The following is a 19,914-nucleotide window of genomic DNA, read 5'->3' as shown; positions in this document are numbered from 1 at the left end:
ATTTGTGAACAAGTTTTCATTTTTCTTTTTATATATATACTTGGGAATAGAATTGCAAGGTCATATGGTAATTCTTTAGCCTTTTGAGTAACTGACAGGCTGTCTTCTGGGGTGGCTGTACCATTTTACATTCCCACCAGCAACAGCTTCCAATTTCTCCACATCTGTCCAACACTTATTATTTGTCTTTTTTATAGAGCCATCCTTGTGGATGTGAAATGATATTTCATCATGGTTTTGATTTGCATTTCCCTAATGGCTAATGCTGTTGAGCATCTTTTCATGTGCTTATAGGACCTTTATATATCTTCTTTGAAAAAGTCTTTCTAAATCTTTTGGTCTTTAATTATTGAGTTGTAAGAGTTCTATATGTATTATAGAGGCAAGATCCTTATCAGATATATGATTTGCAAAAAAATGTCTTATTCTGTCTTAGTTATCTTTTCACCTACTTGATGGTGTCCGTTGAAATACAAAGTTTTTAATTTTGGTTGGGTTTAATAAACGTTTTTTGATTCTTGTGTTGCTTATGCTTTTGGTGTCATCTTTAAAAAAACAATTGAAAAAGTCAAAATCATGAAGCCTTAGCCTGTGTTTTCTTCTAAGAGTTTTATAGTTTTTCCTCCTACATTTAAGTGTTTGACCTAATTTGAGTTACTCTTTAAGGTTAATTTGTGTAACGTAACTGAAAATCACACAGAATACATGTGAAATGTATACTTTTTTGGCATTATTTTTATAGCATTTCACAATTATGTAAAACTTTTAAATAGGCCTAGTTTTAAGTTTATTATTTAAAATTATTAACCACAGGGGCGCCTGGGTGGCTCAGTCAGTTGAGCGTCCCACTTCGGCTCAGGTCATGATCTCGAGGTCCGTGAGTTCGAGCCCCACATCGGGCTCTGTGCTGACAGCTCAGAGCCTGGAGCCTGCTTCAGATTCTGTGTCTCCCTCTCTCTGCCCCTCCCCCACTCATGCGCGCGCGCGCACGCGCACGCTGTCTGTCAAAAATATACTTTAAAAAATAAAATAAAATAAAATTACTAACTACATTAGGAAGCAAACTTTATACTATTTTGTCTTTAACTCTCATTTTATGATGGTGAAACGAGCATTCCTGAACTATTTTCTCAAGAAAAGGCAGACCTTTTCTGAATGTGACCATGATAGTAGTAAACCAGATTTGAAGTGGGAGTGATTTAAAGAATGAAGAACAATAGAATTTGTAAATGTTTTGCTGAGAGGCATGATCCTTTGTATATTGAATTTGGGTTTTTAGCCATAACTAATGATGAAATGCTAAAACCATGGCATCTTATTTTACAAAAATATACTGGCTAATGAAGCCATGACACCATCAACACTTAAGTATAAAAGACAACAAAACATAAGTTTAAAACCAAAAGAACCACTGAGTAAATAAATAATAAACTATTGTTCACCTATCACTACTATCCATCTCCAGAACTTTTTCACCATCCCATACTGAAATCCTGTACCCAGTAAACAATAACTCCCCACTTCCCCCTCCCCCAGCTCCAGTAACCATAGTTTTACTATCTGTCTCTATGAACTTGACTATTTCTATTTCATGTAGGAGGAATCATATAGTATCTACTCTTTCATCTCTGACTTATTTTACTTACCATGTCTTTAAGGTTTATTAATGTTAGAGCATGTATCAGGATTTCATTCTTTGTTACGGCTAAATAATGTTCCATTATATGCATGTACTACGTTTTGTTTATTCATATGTTGATGGACATTTGGGTTGTTTTCACCTTTTGACTGTTGTGAATATTGTTGCTGTGAAGGTAGGTATAAGTATCTGTTGGAGTCCCTATTTTTAATTTCTTTAGCTGTAATAACACAAAGTAAAATTACTGGATCAGATGGTAATTCTATGTTTAAGTATTTGAGGAACCATTGTAGTATTTTTTATAGCTACTGCACCATTTACATTGTCACCAGCAATGTACAAAGGTTCCAGTTCCTCCACATTCTCACAACACTTCTTTTTGGTTTTGATAATAGCCATCCTAATCTCATTGGGGTTTTGTTTGCATTTCCCTAATGATTATTGATGTTAAGCGTCTTTTTATGTGTTTATTGGCCAAGTTTAATTTCTTGATTCAGCCAGGGCTGAGTAGTATCCTTCAGTTTTGTATTGCTCATGAAGATTCTGGTAACTCATGAAGAGTTTAATCCTTCCTCATAGCAGCCTTGTGAGACAGGCACTTGTATTTCTGTTTTTCAGGCAGAGGAGTATCATGGGTCAGAGCTAAATGAAGTAAACTGTTCAAAATACATAGCTAATAAATAGTTTACCAATGTTGGTATTTAACCAGTTTTCTTCAAGTTCATGAACTGATTGTATAAAATTATTTTATCTTTGTATTTTTATAAAATATATAAAAATATATTTTTATAAAATCCTAAAAATTCTTATAAAATTATTTTATTTTCTATTTATATTTTATAATTAAATCTTATTTCATTAACTGAACTAATCTTATAAAATTCTTATATATGGTCTTGTATTTGTTTCAAGGTCATGTTCATCAGCTATTGAAAGTCTAGTTTTTCCTATTTAAGGACTGTGTTTAGTTTCTTCCTTTAAATTTTATCCATGTCTGACAATAGAAGGCAAATTAGTCAGGTGATCCTTCTACACTATGCTATGATTATCTTATTGCTCCCTTTTTATTTTTTTTGAAAATGTTTATTTGTTTTTGAGAGAGCACAAGTGGGGGAGGGGCAGAGAGAGAGACACACACACACACAGAATCTGTGTCAGGCTCCAGGTTCTGAGCTGTTGGCACAGAGCCCAGTGCAGGGCTTGAACCCATGAACTGTGAGATCATGACCTAAGCCAAAGTCAGACGCTTAACCAACTGAGCCACCCAGGTGCCTCTTATTGCTCCCTTTTTAAAAAAGACCTAGAATTACATGAAAAACAACAACCCTGCTCCATCCCTGGCTTTTAAAAAGTTTATAAACATGGAGTTGAGAATTTTATTTACTTAAACCATTATCCACTTCTTAGCATAAATATAAAACCCCATACACAACATATTTCTTTCAGAAATAACTCATGCACTATTTTTAACAGTTCTTATTTACTTTTTTTGCCTACCTTGTACTAATTATACATATTTACATATGGCTAGCCATTTGTATCCTAAATACCTCAAACACTGAGGGCAAATCAGCATAGAGTGGGCTTTGTGTGAAAATATATGTAGCAAATGGGAATTGGTAGATTCTTTTAAAAAATGAAATTACTTAGAACAATAACTAGCACATACGTAGCATTCAGTAAGTATTTACTATTTGCCATTACCACTGATTTTAAACTGAATAGGCTGTGATCCAGTTTACTTAGAAAGATCACCATAATGGCCTTATGGAGGAGGGATTGGAATGCCTCTAGACAGCACAAAGGAGAACCCTTATAAGGCTCTAGTGATATTCTTAGAGAGATGATGAGGGCCTGAACCTAGGGCAGTGAGAACTTAGAGAAGTGAAATTCAAAAGCTAGTTAGGCCTTGAAGTAGATTAGATTTGATACAATTAGATTGATTCATTAGAAAGGGAATTAGAAGAACGTAGGATGAATCTGGTTTTTGGTTAGGGTGACTGGGTGGATGGTTCTGTCACTCATCTAGATGAGAACTGCAGTAGGATCCAGAGTTACATATTGTATATGTTGAGTTGTCCTTTATATTAATAGGGTATTGTGATGTTTAAACACCCCTTCCTGAGAAAGCTGAGCTGAGTATAGGAAACTGAGGATAGGACTAAACCATTGTAAATAATCAAAGATATGCTCAAACCATTCTTTTTTCTCTCTTTTTAAAAGACTAATTTAGAGAATTTAAAATGCAGAAGTAGATGACTGGTATCGTGAACCTCCTATGTGTGCACATCTCTGAACTTCAACAACAATCAATTCATGGCATATCTCATTTTGTATATACTCCCTCCTGTATTGTAAAGCAAATCCCTGGCATCCTATCATTTTCATCATAAATCTCTGTACTGGTATCTTAAAAAACTCCTTTTTAAATATATCTACAAAATCATTGTTATACCTAAGAAAATTAATGATAATTCCTTAATATCGAATATGCAGTATTCAAATTTCTATCTGTTTCAAATGTCATGTTTTGTTTGCTTGGTTTTTTTTGTAAAATATAATTCAGTTACATACTGGCACAAAAACAGATGCTCAGATCAGTGGAACAGAATAGAGAACACAGAAATGGACCCAGAAACCTATGGCCAACTAATCTTTGACAAAGCAGGAAAGACTATCCAATGGAATAAAGACAGTCTCTTCAGCAAGTGGTGCTGGGAAAACTGGACAGTGACATGCAGAAGAATGAACCTGGACCACTTTGTTACACCATACACAAAAATAAACTCAAAATGGATGAAAGACCTCAGTGTAAGACAGGAAGCCATCAAAATCCCCAAGAAAGCAGGCAAAAACTTCTTTGATCTTGGCCACAGCAACTTCTTACTCAACATGTCTCTGGAGGCAAGAGAAACAAAGCAAAAATGAACTATTGGGACCTCAGCAAAATAAAAAGCTTCTGCACAGCGAAGGAAACAATCAGCAAAACTAAAAGGCAACCGACGGAATAGAAGAAGATATTTGCAAACGGCATATCAAATAAAGGGTTAGTATCCAAAATCTATAAAGAACTTACCAAACTCAACACCCAGAAAACAAATAATCCAGTGAAGAAATGGGCAAAAGACATGAATAGACACTTCTCCAAAGAAGACATCCAGATGGCCAACTGACACATGAAAAAATGCGCAGCATCCCTCATCATCAGGGAAATATAAATCAAAACCACAGTGAGTTACCACCTCACACCTGTCAGAATGCCAATATTAACAACTCAGGCAACAACATATTGGCGAGGATGCAGAGAAAGAGGATCTCTTGCACTGCTGGTGGGAATGCAAACTGGTGCAACCACTCTGGAAAACAGTATGGAGGTTCCTCAAAAAATTACAAATAGAACTATCCTCTGACCTAGCGATTGCATTACTAGGTATTTATCCAAGGGATACCTGGTATACTGTTTCGAAGAGGCCTATGAGCACCCCAATATTTATAGCAGCGCTATCGACAATAGCCAGAGTATGGAAAGAGCCCAAATGTCCATCAATGGGTGAATGGATAAAGAAGATGTGGTGTGTGATATATGTATATGTATATACATATATGTGCACTGAATATGTATATACATATATGTGATATATGTATATGTATATACACACACACACACACATATATATATATACCTACATACATACATACATACAATGGAGTATTACTCTAATCAGAATGAAATCTTGCCATTTGCAACTGCGTGGATGGAACTAGAGGGTATTATGCTAAGTGAAATCAGAGAAAGACAAATACCATACGACTTCACTCATGAAGAATTTAAGATACAAACAGAAGAACATAAGGGAAGGGAAGCAAAAATAATATAAAAATGGGGAGGGGAACAAAACATGAAAGACTCTTAAATATAGAGAACAAACAGAGGGTTGCTGGAGGGGTTGTGGGAGAGGGCATGGTGTAAATGGGTAAGGGGCATTAAGGAATCTACTCCTGAAATCATTGTGGCACCACCATATACTAACTAACTTGGATGTAAATTAAACAATAAATAAATTAAAAAATAAATAAATACCAGTTACAGAAAAATCAAAAAGCAAATGTATGACTAATGAATTACTTTAAGGCAAACAGTCTTATAACCATCGCCAGATCAAGAAGTATAACCCAGAAGCCATGTCCCATGCAAATAACTATACCCTCTCTCCCCTATAATTAACCGTTATCCCTATTTTTATAGTAATCACTTCCTTGCATTTTTAAATAGTTTTATTACCTAAATGTGCATCCTTTGGCACATTTTAGTCTTGTCCATTTTTTTAAAAAAGTTGAGGGATGCCTGGGTGGCTCAGTCAGTTGGGTGCCTGACTTTGGCTGAGGTCGTGATCTCACAGTTTGTGGGTTCGAGCCCTATGTCTGGTTCTGTGCTGACAGCTCAGAGCCTGGAGCCTGCTTTGGATTCTGTGTCTCCCTCTCTGTCTGCCCTTCCCCTGCTCATGCTCTGTCTCTCTATCTCTCAAAAATAAATAAAGTTTAAAAAAAAAGTTATCTTAAAAAAAAGTTATCTTTTATATATAGATTTCCCTTCTGTCCCCTTATTTTCCTTATACTTTAGTTGTTGAAACTAGGCTATTTGGCCTCTGCAGTTTCCCACAGTCTAGATCTTCTTGATTTCATACTCATGTGCATCTCAATATCTTTATGTTTTCGGTGTTTCGTGTAGTTTGGCAGTAGGATTCAGTGGCTTTGTAGACTGGTGTTTGGTCCTTGGCAAGACTATAGATGATGTGTGTTCTTCCATTGTCTCTTTTTTTTAATGATGGTAACACAACCAGTGTTTAATGGTTATAACTCTTAATTTCTTGTGAGTTGCAGTTAGTGTTATTCTAACTACTGGCACTATTTTTATATAAAGACACTTTCCCTCTTTTACTATTTATTTACCTGCAGGTACAGTTCCTATAAGAAAGCAGGATAACTGCTTGACCCCTTTCCTTTTGTTGTAAGTGTTATCATGGAGTTTTGGTTTTGCTGTCTAGTTGTTCTCTTTTTATATGGGGATTTGGAGAGTTTGAAAACTATACTGCTATTGCTGTTTACCCAGAGTCCCCTATAACTGGTGTGTGTGTGTGTGTTATAGTCTATTTGAAATAAATTTATATGTCTTATAAAATCTGTAGATTCCCCTTCTGTATCTATCCTCCCCCCTAACTCCCCTTCTCTCTCACTCCCTCCCTCTTTTTTTCCCTTACAGATTTTTAATTGAAGAAATCACTTTATGTATCCTAAAGAGAAAGCCTAAAGAGTTTGCTTACTGGGGCACCTGGGTGGCTCAGTTGGTTAAACATCTGACTCTTGGTTTCGGTTGAGGTCATTATCTCACGGTTCCTGAGATGAGCCTCTCACGTCAGACTCCATGCTAAACAGATTGGGATTCTCTCTCCCTCCTTCTCTGCCCTATTTCCTGCTCACACTCATGTGTACTCTCTCTCTCTCTCTCTCTCTCTCTCTCTCTCAAAATAAATACACTTTAAAAAAAAAGTTTGCTTATTGCATCCCTGTAGTGTAATTTAACATGTTCTTCTGTCCTTGGTATTACCTTTAAAGTGGCAGTTGGATCTGAAGTCTTTATCAGATTCCAGGTTCACAATAAAGTTATATATTAAGAACAAACACTGGATAGAACAGCTCAAAGGAGAGCAAATACAGAAACAGAAGCACTGGAGTGAAAAAACTCAAGTTGAAAAGTTGACTTTGGCAAATAGGCAAATCCATAGCAACAGAGAGTAGAATAGTAGGGGCTAGGGAGTGAGGTATGACTGTCAGTGGGTACAGCATTTCTTTTAAGGGTGAAAAAATTAGATTGTGGTGATGGTTGCATAATTCTTAAAAACCACTGAATTGTATACTTTAAAAAATGGAATTTATGGTATGTGAATTATATTTCAATAAAGCTGTTATCTTTAAAAAAGGAGGTTAGATTTAAAAACAAAGAGGAATACCTAATCCTTTGAGACTGATAGGAAGAAGGTTGGCATGGTACACATGCTGATAAGTTTGTAAGTGACCTATCCTATAAGCTCACTTACAAAGTGAAACTTACATATTTAACTATCTATTGAATATATTGATTGGGAAATTCTATTGACATGTCAGACTCTGTATCATTGCTGACCAATAGAAATGTGATTTTTTTTTTAATGTTTACTATTTTTGAGAGAGAGACAGATCACTAGCAGGGGAGGGACAGAGAGAAACACACACAGACTCCGCAGCAGGTCCCAGGCTCTGAGCTGCTAGCACAGAAGAGCCTGATGCAGGACTCGAACTCATGAACTGTGAGATCATGACCTTAGTGAAAGTCGGATGCTTAACCAGCTGAGCCACTCAGGTGCCCCACAATAGAAATGTAATAGGAGCCACATGTGACTTTTAATTTTATAATAATTTAAAAAATAAAAAATATGAAATTAATTTTTTAAAGATTTTATTTATTTATTTTTAGTGTCTGGATAATTTTTTTTTAATCCAAGTTAGTTAATATATAGGGTAATAATGATCTCGGGATAAGATTTTATTTTTAATCTCTACACCCAACATGGGGCTTGAATTCACAAACCCAAGATCAAAAGTTGCGTGCTCTACCAACTGAGCCAGCCAGTCACCCCTGAAGTTAATTTTTATATCTCTTATTTAATCCAGTGTATCTAAAATATTATATTTCAGGGGCACCTGGATGGCTCAGTCAGTTAAGTGTCTGATTCTTGATTTTGGCGCAGGCTATGATCTCATGGTTCATGAGTTTGAGCCCCATGTCAGGCTCCGTGCTGACCATGAAGAGCCTACTTGGGATATTCTCTCTCTCTCTCTCTCTCTCTCTCTCTCTCTCTCCCTCTCCCTCTCCCTCTCCCTCTCCCTCTCCCTCCCTCCCCCCCTCCCCCGCTCACCCACAATCTCTCTCTCAAAATAAACCTTAAAAAACAAAATATTATATTTCAACATGTAATTAATGTAAAGGTTACTCAGATATTTTACATTGATTTCTCATACAAGCTTTGAAACTCAGTGTGTATTTGATGCTTAAAACATATCTCAATTCAGACTTCCCAGATTTCAAGTGCTCAGTAGCTGCATGTGAGTATACCTAGGTATTGGACTGTGCAGGTGAGCAGGTTTAAAATGGAACTCATGAACTTGTTCATGTCTCCTTGATCTCAGTAAATGATGCCTCTTCCTGAGGGTCATTCTCTTATTTCCCTCTTTCTCACCGTTCACATCAGTCACTTCCTTCTACTGATTTTTATCTTTAAAATTTATGCAAAGCCGTCTCTTCTTACCCAACCCTACCAGTTGCCCCAGTTTCAGGACTTGATATTTCTTGCCTGGCTTGCCTCTCAACTGTTCTTCCTGTCTCTGCTCTTGCCCCTCGTAAGTGCATCTTCTACTTTGCAGCCAGAATCTCTGCCTAACTAAAAATCTCACTGTGTCACTCCCCCACTTAACACCTTTAATGTCTTCCCAGTATTTCAGCAGTAGTCTGACCACAGTGAATGGCCACGTGATTTTTTGGGAATTTGGGAAAAAGAAAGTAGATATCCTTACTTCATTCTTTTAAAAAATACATTTAGTCTATTTCTTAAGGTATGTAACACAGAACATGTAAATAATTTATAAATGAATATAATTATACTAGTGGAACATGATCAAGTGCATGTTTATCTTTGTGGTGATGCTGCTGGTGCTGGTGCTGGTGCTGGCGTTAAGAACACTTAACATGAGATTTACCACTAACAAATTTGTAAGCGTACATTATCATTGACTACCGACACTAGGTTGTATCAGCAGATCTCTAGAACTTGCTCATTTTGCGTAAATGAAACTTTATACCTGTTGAGCAATTCCCTATTTCCCCTTTCCTTCCAGCAAGCACCATTCTGCTCTTTGCCTCTATGTGTTTGACTGTGTGGGACACCTTATACAAGTGGAATCATGCATTATTTGTCCTTCTGTGACTGGCTTAGCATAATGTCCTCCAGGTTTATCCTTGTTTACTGCATATGGCAGGTTTTCATTCTCTTTTGAGACCAAAAGAGAATATATATATTATATACATCCACTGTATGTATAAACCATATTTTTTAATCCATTTATCTACTTACGGACATTGAGGTTGGTTCCATATCTTGGCTATTGCGAATCATGCTGCAGTGAATAGGAGAGTGCAAATGCCTCCTTGAGATCCTGATTTCAATTCTTTTGGATATATACCCAGAAGTGGGATTTCTGGGTCATATGAAAATTCTATTTTAAATATTTTGAGGAACCTTCATACTTTTTTCATAGCAACTGTACCGTTTTCCATTTGTAAAAGGGTTCTAATTTCTCCATATTCTCACCAACACCTACCTTTTGTTTCTGTCAGTTTTTAAAAATAGCCGTCCTAACAGGTGTGAGGTAATACTTCATTGTGGTTTTGATTTACAGTTCTCTGATGATTAGCAATGTTGAGCACCTTTTCATATAGCTGTTGGCCATTTGTGTGTTTTCTTCAGAGAAGTTTCTATTCATGTCTTTTGCCCATTTTTTAATTTGGATGTGTGGGTTTTTTTGTTAATGAATTGTTGGAATTTTTTAGATATTTTGGATATTGACCCCCTATCAGATAAAGGGTTTGTAAATATTTTCTCCCATTCCGTACGTTGCCTTTTCATTTTGTTTATTGTTTTCATTTGGCTTTTACCCCAGCAAGTCTTCCTCCTCTAGGTTAGATGAGATGTCCCTCTTCCTAATTCCCATGAACATTGTAAATAACTGACATGGCACTTACCTTACTATATTGGAATTCTCTGTCCTTTTAGGTCTGTTTTGTCTTTCTCCCGTCTGCCAAGACTCAGTACTGAGAGAAAGGATTTTGCCTCAATTGTCGTTTGTGTGCTCTAGTCCTTATTCCAGTTCTTGGCATATAGTTGGCACTCAGAAATTAGTAGAATTAAATTGAACCCCTGAAAATGTTAGTAAGTTATCAAAGTTTGGGCCTAGGCATTAACCAAACTTAAAATAATTGAAGACTTAGATCCGTTATTAAAATGTAACTAAATTAAATGAAAATTTAGTAGATAAATGAAACTGATGAAAGTGGTACTTTTAATTTTAGGTGAAATAGAACTGTAGCATACATAGAATCCCAAAAGGTAAGCATGTAAACTCTACTAGGCTAGGCAGTGTTTTTCTCTGTTCTTTTCATGGATTTATTCCTAGTGTGTAGAACAGTACCTGGCACATAATAGTAAGTTACTGGTCAGTAAATACTTGTTGAATAAATGAATGATGTGTGTAGAAAAGCACTCTAACTTCATACTTTATTAAGCTTGTAAGGCAAAAGCATTATAAGTTTATATATAACATTGTAAGTTCAAAAACGTTTCTTCATTTCTAATTCAGTTTAAAATTTACCACTTGAGGGGCACCTGAGTGGCTCAGTTGGTTAAACGTCCGACTTCGGCTCAGGTCATGACCTCGCAGTTCACAAGTTCAAGCCTCACATCAGGCTTTACGCTGACAGTTCAGAGCCGGGAGCCTGCTTTGGATTCTGTGTCTCTTTCTGTCCCTGCCCCTCCCCAATTCATGTTGTGTCTTTCTTTCTCAAAAATAAATAAAACAAAAAAAATTTTTTTTAATTCTTTAAAATTTACCACCTGAAACAAACATCAAATTACTATATTCTCACATTACTTTATATTTTTGTAAAGGAAGTCTGGTGTATAAATATATTTTTCTCTTTTAGTAAACGAAGCAAAAAAGGAGATAAAAATGGAAAAGGCTTGAGACATTTTTCCATGAAAGTGTGTGAGAAAGTTCAGCGGAAAGGTACAACATCATATAATGAAGTGGCTGATGAGCTGGTATCAGAGTTCACCAATTCAAATAACCATTTGGCAGCTGATTCGGTAGGTAGATCATTCCCTTGACGTTGATGTGATGAGTGATGGAACAGTGTATATCTGGGGTGACTATGTCCTTGATTTAAGGACTCAGACAAGCTAGGGAATCCCCAACTCCTTTACTTGAGGGTTTCATATTGTCTTCTGGGGAGTTCTTTTGTTGTTGACTTTTTGTTTGTTTTGTTTTAGAAAGGATTATTATATACTTAAACATAAAGATGAACGTGTATTTTTAAAACATAGTTTTGGGGGTTGCAAAAGGAACATTTATATTTGAATGACTTTGGAGATGTTTCTGAGTCCTTTAGTGTTTCTTCTGTGTCCAAGTCAATTAGAAAATTTTGTCTTGTTTTTTTTTTTTTTTTTTTAATTTTTTTTTCAACGTTTTTTATTTATTTTTTTGGGACAGAGAGAGACAGAGCATGAATGGGGGGAGGGGCAGAGAGAGAGGGAGACACAGAATCGGAAACAGGCTCCAGGCTCTGAACCATCAGCCCAGAGCCTGACGCGGGGCTCGAACTCACGGACCGCGAGATCGTGACCTGGCTGAAGTCGGACGCTTAACCGACTGCGCTACCCAGGCGCCTTGTCTTGTTTTTAATTGAAAAAACAATACATGAACATGTCTATTAAAAACTCAGTTGTGGGCGCCTGGGTGGCTCAGTAAGTTAAGCTTCCAACTTCAGCTCAGGTCATGATCTCACGGTTTGTGAGTTCCAGCTCCACATCAGGATCTGTGCTGACAGCTCAGAGCCTGGTGCCTGATTCAGATTCTCTGTCTCCCTCTCTTTCTACACTCCCCCACTCACACTCTGTCTCTCTCAAAAAGAAATAAGCATTAAAAAAATTTCTTTCTCTCTTAGATTCAGTTTGGTGTTTTATATATTCTTAGGAAATCTTCCATTTCATTCGTGTTCTCAAAATTATTTGCAGGGGCACCTGGGTGGCTCAGTCAGTTAAGCTTCCGACTTCACCTCAGGCCATGATCTTGAGGTTTGTGAGTTCAGTTGTGTCTCCCTCTCTCTCTCCCTCTCCCTGGTTCATGCTGTGTCTCACTATCTCAAAAGTAAATAAACATTAATTTTTTAAAAAATTTGTTAAAATTATTTTCAGTTATTTTTCCCAACAAACCATCTTTTGAATTTGTACTGACCCTTCTGTTTTGCAGTTAATTTCTTTTTTTTAATCTTCATTTAATATTCTCTTCTCTTTCCTGAAGTTACTTTTGTTACTTTTCTATCCTATAGACTCTGATGTATACTTTATTTATTTTTATTATTTTTGTTTAGTAATGAAAATCTTTATGGCTGTGACTTTTCCTCTTGTGTGCTGCTTTAGCCATATCCCATTGATTCTGATATAATGTTATACTTTAGATATTCTGCAACTTCGGTTTTAATTTCCTCTCTGACCTAAGAATGGCATTAGAATTTTTATAGTTCCAGGTGATAGGGAATTTTGTTTGTTTGTCTGAATTTTCACTTTTATTACCTGTGTTCAGAGACTGTGAGTAGAACTATTTATATTTTTTGGATCACTTTGAGATTTTTCTTGTGAGCCATTAGATGTTTCTTTTCTCTGGCATCTGTAGAGAAGATATATGGCATTCTGATTCTGAGTGAAAGTGAAAGTTCTGAAAATGTTCTACAAGACCCTATGTGACCTGGCCCACCATTACCTCTCTGATCTCATCTGCTACTATGCACTGTCTCAGTTACTACGCTATAGCATACGTAACATTTCTTTCATTTTTCTACAAACTTTTTTTTTTAACATTTATTCATTTTTGAGAGAGAGAGAGAGAGAGACAGAGCATGAGTGGGGGAGGAGCAGAGAGAGAGAGGGAGACACAGAATCTGAAGCAGGCTCCAGGCTCTGAGCTGTCAGCACAGGGCCTGACGTGAGGCTTGAACTCACGATTGCGAGATCATGACCTGAGCTGAAGTCAAAGTCTTAACCGACTGAGCCACCCAGGCGCCCCTCTTTCATTTTTCTTAATTAAAAAAAATCAGAAATGGATATTGAATTCAATCAATTTCTGTATAATTTCCTGAAAATTTAGGAGTTTTACACTGGTCATGAATGAGATTGGTGGGTTTTTAATTTTTTTGTTTTGGGGTGACTATGCCAGATATGCTCCTTATCAGACTATTACACTTGCTATTTCCTTTGTCTGAATCTCTTTGCTAAGGAGCCATATGGTTTTTCTCCTCCAGTTTTCACTCAGATGTCACTGTACCGAGGCATTTTTTCTTAGCATGTTTCATCATCCAACATACATTTTTACTAACCATCCCTATCCTCACCCCTGAATAGAAGCAAGGGTTGGGTTTTTTTTCTATTCCCTTCTGCGTTATTTTTTTTGATAATTTGGAAGATTTGTATTCTTTAGTTCTTTAGTTGATTATCTTTATAACTTTAAGTAACTTCAATATTTTATTTCTTTTGTTTGTTATCACCTGTACCAGTATGTTGATTATAGAGAGGAAAAAGTTAATATATTTATATGTACTTATATCTCCTATTTTTCCTCTCTACCACAGGATTCAGATTGACTATATTTGTGATAATTGTTAAAAGAATAATATTATTATGGTTGTTATTATGACTTTAAATGAATATATTGTGCCAAACCTCTATTATTACTTAGTTCATCTGTCTGAATAGTTCATCTGTGTTGAATCCCAAACCCTTTAAAATATCAAGGAGAACATAAGCAGACTTAATTTGTTGCCTCTTCCTCATATTTTTTACTATATTATTGTTATTTCTTTTTTTTTTAATTTTTTTTAAATGTTTGTTTATTTTTGAGACAGGGAGAGACAGAGCATGAACGGGGGAGGGTCAGAGAGAGAGGGAGACACAGAATCTGAAACAGGCTCCAGGCTCTGAGCTATCAGCACAGAGCCCGATGCGGGGCTTGAACTCATGGACCGCGAGATCATGACCTGAGCTGAAGCCGGATGCCTAACCGACTGAGCCACCCAGGCGCCCCAATATTATTGTTATTTCTAAAGTGTCAGAATTTCAGGGTTTTTTTAAGTTTATTTATTTATTTTGAGAGAGAGAGAGAGAGAGAGAGTACGTGCACAAGCTGGGAAGGGGCAGAGAGAGAGACAGAATTCCGAGCTGGCTATACGCTGTCAGCACAGAGCCCAACATGGGGCTCAAACTCACGGTCCATGAGATCATGACCTGAGCTGAAATCGAGAGTCAAATGCTTAAGTGACTGAGCCACCCAGGTGCCCCTACAGTGTCAGGAATTCTAATATTTACACTGTTCTATAACTTAAACCTCCTATTTATATAAGTTTAGTTCTGTACTTAAATGGATTCAGTGTACTCCAGCATCCTTTATTATCATGGCATTTGATTGATTGGATTTTGTTCTTAGGAACTGCTTGTCCACAATAAAATGGACTTTTTCCACAATCTAAGTTGAAACAGTCTCTTTCACTGAGAAAATCTTGCTGCCATTAAAAACAAAACAAAACAAAAAATCAGCTGAAGTAAACTGTGTTTTAGTGCTCTATATAATGATGTTTTGTGCAAGTTCCCTGTTTTCATTGTAGACTAGTAACAGTTTGCAGATCAGTACTAGTCCTTGGACAACATACTTGAAAGCACTGTTCACCTAGAGCTTGAAACATGCATTCTTTTCAGAGTCTAATATCCTGCCAGACAATGCAGGGTTTCAGCCCACTTTAACATTACCCCTCTGATATACATACTGTTGTCATGTATGTTAGTTCTATATATATTCTTGATTCCATAAGACGTATTGTTTTATACAATGAGGTTAATTGAGATATACCCACAGATTTACCTTTCAAGTGGTCTTCATTCCACATACTGTGTCTCTAAACTCCCATCTTAGATCCTATCCGTCTTTATTCTGCTTAAAGAAGGCCCTTTAGTGTTTCTTAATTTAGATCTGTGGGTGTCATAAACTTTATTTTTGAGATTGTTTTATGTTTTAGATTGTTAGGAAGTATCTTTATCTCTTCTTTACTTTTGAAGGGTATTTCACTGGCTATGGAATTCTTTAAGCACTCTAAAGGTACAATAATAATAATATTAGTTAAATATCTTAATATCCTGTGACTATATCTTAACCCTTGAAGTTTATCACTCATTAAAAGTTATTTTTTAGCAGGCCTATGACCAGAAGAATATTAGGAGAAGAGTTTATGATGCTTTAAATGTGCTAATGGCAATGAACATAATTTCAAAGGAAAAAAAAGAAATCAAGTGGATTGGCCTGCCTACCAATTCTGCTCAGGAATGTCAAAATCTTGAGGTAAGTGAGCAAAATCTGTTTATAGATAGTAGTTTGCTTTATATTACATAAGAGGCATTTTAATTTAGAACTACATATAATATTAAAATATTTCTAATTGTACATGTATACTATGCCTTTTTTTTCCTTTTTTTTTTTTAAGCAGACTCCTCTGTGTAGGATTTTAGAACTAGAAGGAGATTTAGAAAGATGTATAGTTTGACTGAATTCCTGATGAAACTGAGGGACATAGAAATTAAATGACTTGATTTTTACTGTTTCTTAGAGAAGATACTTACTTTATTATAGTTTAATTCTGAGCACTCTATACAATAGATTTTTGATAATTTATGAATAGAAATAATATTTGATGAAATGCTTGCTGTATAGATCCCCCCCCCCAAAAAAATAAATAGGATCAAACTGGCTGTTCACTTCTTGTGTTTAAACTTTTACCTTTGATGCATAGGGGCACTTGTACCCCAATGTTTATAGCAGCACTCTCAACAATAGCCAAATTATGGAAAGAGCCTAAATGTCCATCAACTGATGAATGGATAAAGAAATTGTGGTTTATATACACAATGGAGTACTATGTGGCAATGAGAAAGAATGAAATATGGCCCTTTGTAGCAACGTGGACAGAACTGGAGAGTGTTATGCTAAGTGAAATAAGCCATACAGAGAAAGACAGATACCATATGTTTTCACTCTTATGCGGATCCTGAGAAACTTAACAGGAACCCATGGAGGAGGGGAAGGAAAAAAAAAAAAAAGAGAGAGGTTAGAGTGGGAGAGAGCCAAAGCATAAGAGAGTCTTAAAAAATGAGAGCAAACTGAGGGCTGATGGGGGGTGGGAGGGAGGGGAGGGTGGGTGATGAGTATTGAAGAGGGCACCTTTTGGGATGAGCACTGGGTGTTGTATGGAAACCAGTTTGACAATAAATTTCATACATTTAAAAAAAAAAGGTAAGAAAAAGAAAGAAATAAATAAACTTTTATCTTTGACCCTAGAATCCGTAACAACCAGATGGTATTTCATTGGTATCTTTATCACAAAGGATACAATGTTCAGCTTGCATGAATTTTGGGATGATGTTTGCAGAAACATTTTTATTCCATTAACTTTAATCATTATAGAAAATCTGTCCTATATGAGCATGTGCCCCAACCTACTGATTTTAAATTGGTTTGACATAATTGTACTATCATGGCCATAAATTGAGGTTACCTATAGTTTCTGGAGATAAATATGGTCAGTTTCATGTTTTTTTCCATCCCTTTTTCCCCTCAGCAAATCAAAACTTATTTGGTATTATTGTACTTGTAGATGGAGAAATTAGACATTCATCAAAAGTTATGGGATGTTATACATACACTACAGTGGAAATGACCTCTCTTTCTCTTTCTCATGCAGTGGAATTTGAGGATCATTTTTATTGCCAGTAATATTAAGCTGATAACAAAGACTCAATAAGCAAAAATCTTTTAGCAGTTCCTGCATGTTTACCCAAAGATTATATGAGACAAAATCTCTGACCCCAGGAGCTTTCATTCTGATAAAAGGAAAAATAGTCAAAAGGAGTTACCAAAACTGATTGATTACTCCTGTGAAAGACATATGTACAGATGCTCTGGAAAGGGAGATCATGGAGGGCTTTTCGAAGGAAAGAAGAAAATCGCTGAACTCAGTTATGAGGGAGATGTAGGTGTTTGCCCAGAGGCTTAGGGCAGGGAGAGCCTTCCAGAGGCCCCGCATGGGCTGTTCACAGCTGGCTGTGAGCAGAGTGCAGGCAGGGCTAAAGGGGATAGCTTTCTAAGTGCGAGGCTTTGGGACTTGATCCTGTAATCAGTGGAAAGAATTATAAAGAGGGCTGATAGGACACATTCTAAGGCATCACCCTGCTGGTGGGTTGAACTGATGGAAGTTGAACTGATGGAAGATGAGGAGGGAAATTGAGGGGGTGGATTGGAGATGTTTTGAGTCAAGTCAGTGGCCTGAAGTTGGAGAAATGTTTTAGAGGTAGAATCGATACATCTTAGCCTGGTGTTAGATGGGGGGCATGAGAGGCAGGTAGTGGCTTGGCCTGGCCTGTCCCAGCTGTAGATACAGATACAAAGTCCTGCAACATCTTTTCAGATATGGAAAGCCACACAGATTTTCGAGTGAATGTTAAGTAATTTAGGATGAAAGTGGTATAGTGGTTAGAGGATGAGACGATGCTCCCGGTGCATACTAGAGTAGATACAGAGCAAATAAGAAACATGCTTGTCATTTAAAAAAAGAGGAGGTGGGGAGCATCTGGGTGGCCCAGTCAATTGAGCACCCAACTTTGGCTCAGGACAAGACCTCACATTTTGGGAGTTTGAGCCCTGTGTCGGGCTCTCTGCTGTCAGCTCAGAGCCCACTTCAGATCCTTTCTCTCTCTCTCTCTCTCTCTCTCTCTCTCTCTCTCTCTGCCCCTCCCCCATTCATTCATTCTCTCTCTCTCAAAAATAAATTTTTTTTTTTTAAAAAAGGAAACATGGTTGGAGTAGACAAGAAAAATGTTATATTTGATGTCATTGACTTTTGCCCAAAGACACAGTGAGGAAGTCATCTGAGAGAAAATTCAGAAAGAGTGAGGAAAATAATGGTTGTGTGAAGCTGGGAAATTTGCCCCATAAGCATGTTCCTTACTACAGGTTGGAATCGTGTATTGAGTATGCAGGCTAACTGTATTAGGAGCTATGCCCACTTAAAAGTCAGTTAAACTGCGATCTTAAATGAGATCTTCCCTGATTCTTTACGTGAGGGGCTAATGTAGCAAAGTAATTAATAATAGAGTCTCTGGAACCAGGTGGCTTAGGTTCAAATCCTGCCTCTTGCCACTTAGTAACTACGTGACCTTTGGCAGTTCCTTAACCCTCGACACCTCCGTTTCTTTACATGCAAAACGCAGTACTTCTTACTTCATAGGGTTTTGTGAAGATGAATTAAGATAATGTGTGTAAAGTGCTTGGTTGAGTTGCTGGCACCTAGAGTAAGTATTCACTAAATGTTAGCTATTACTCTGATTAGAACTTGAGTAACAATAGCAACAAGTACTGCATGCCAAGTATTCGTTAAGTGGATGGATGTCATTATAGATAATAGTTGCCACAATTCTGCTATCATGCCTACTTGCTTACCCTAACCCTAACCCTGCTCCTCAGTAATGATATTGGTAGTTAAAATGGATGGAGGTTGAAGGAAAGTTCTTGATAACTCAGATAACTGAAAGGTAGGCAGTACTTTATACTCCACGTATGCTCATGTTCTTTCATAACCCGTGTTTTAAAGATCGAGAAGCAGAGGCGGATAGAACGGATAAAGCAGAAGCGGGCCCAGCTGCAAGAACTTCTCCTGCAGGTAAAGATGTCGGGATAGTTTTCATTCTCTTCCCTGCCTGTATTCTGCTGCTCTGCTTACTTGCTTTTAGAGTCAGTGTATAATACTTTGGGTGCCTTGAGTAGTGCCTGATGGGACCACATTAGGGCAACCCCTCCACATCTGAGCTCACCACCATCTCCATGGTCTAGCTTTACGAAGGTTCCACCTCTCACCATCATCATGGCTCCCTGGCAGCTCACTTGCCCTGTGTGTGACTTATATATGCAACGGTTTACTTTTGATACTTATTCTTACTCTGAACAGAAACCATATCAGGAGTCCTTTCCTGTGTGTTTATTATGTTAGCCCTGATTTGGAATGTCAAGAAGTAAGACTGCTTACACTTCAGGCTCTTTGAGTAAAATAATCAAATCCACCTGTCATACTTATTATCTGTAAATAATAGAATAACATGTAATGATTCAGTAAGCTTCGTAGAAATACCAAAAGCTAAAATGCCTTTCTTTTAAGAAAGTTAATTTTTATAGTGTAATAAGGATCCCTACATTTATAGTGTTTTGGATAATTGCCTGGAATTTGAAGTTTTTTTCAATATAATAGAGCCAATGTATAAAGTCATGTGAAGTAGAATCACATGTAATTTTTTTAAAATTTATTTTTGGTAATTGCATTTGCT

The 19,914-nt window shown here is 36.8% G+C and overlaps 1 protein-coding gene across 9 annotated transcripts in view; it reads left to right on the top strand.

Moving 5' to 3' along the window:
- The window catches only part of TFDP2 (transcription factor Dp-2), a 179,159-nt gene that overhangs the window by 139,684 nt on the left and 19,561 nt on the right, over positions 1-19,914 (top strand). For 8 of the 9 annotated variants that reach the window (XM_030329193.1, XM_030329190.1, XM_030329197.1 and 5 more), the window contains 3 exons: positions 11,430-11,592; positions 15,740-15,886; positions 19,188-19,256. In XM_030329193.1, coding sequence (XP_030185053.1) covers positions 11,430-11,592; positions 15,740-15,886; positions 19,188-19,256 — 379 coding nt within the window. The remainder of the gene's footprint in view (positions 1-11,429; positions 11,593-15,739; positions 15,887-19,187; positions 19,257-19,914) is intronic. The other variant, XM_030329191.1, reaches the window with a different exon arrangement.

The sequence above is a fragment of the Lynx canadensis genome, chromosome C2, assembly GCF_007474595.2.
Source record: "Lynx canadensis isolate LIC74 chromosome C2, mLynCan4.pri.v2, whole genome shotgun sequence".
Classification (NCBI taxonomy): domain Eukaryota; kingdom Metazoa; phylum Chordata; class Mammalia; order Carnivora; family Felidae; genus Lynx; species Lynx canadensis.
The sequence above is the reverse complement of the archived record's forward strand: the minus strand, read 5'-3'. Positions and strand labels throughout refer to the sequence as shown.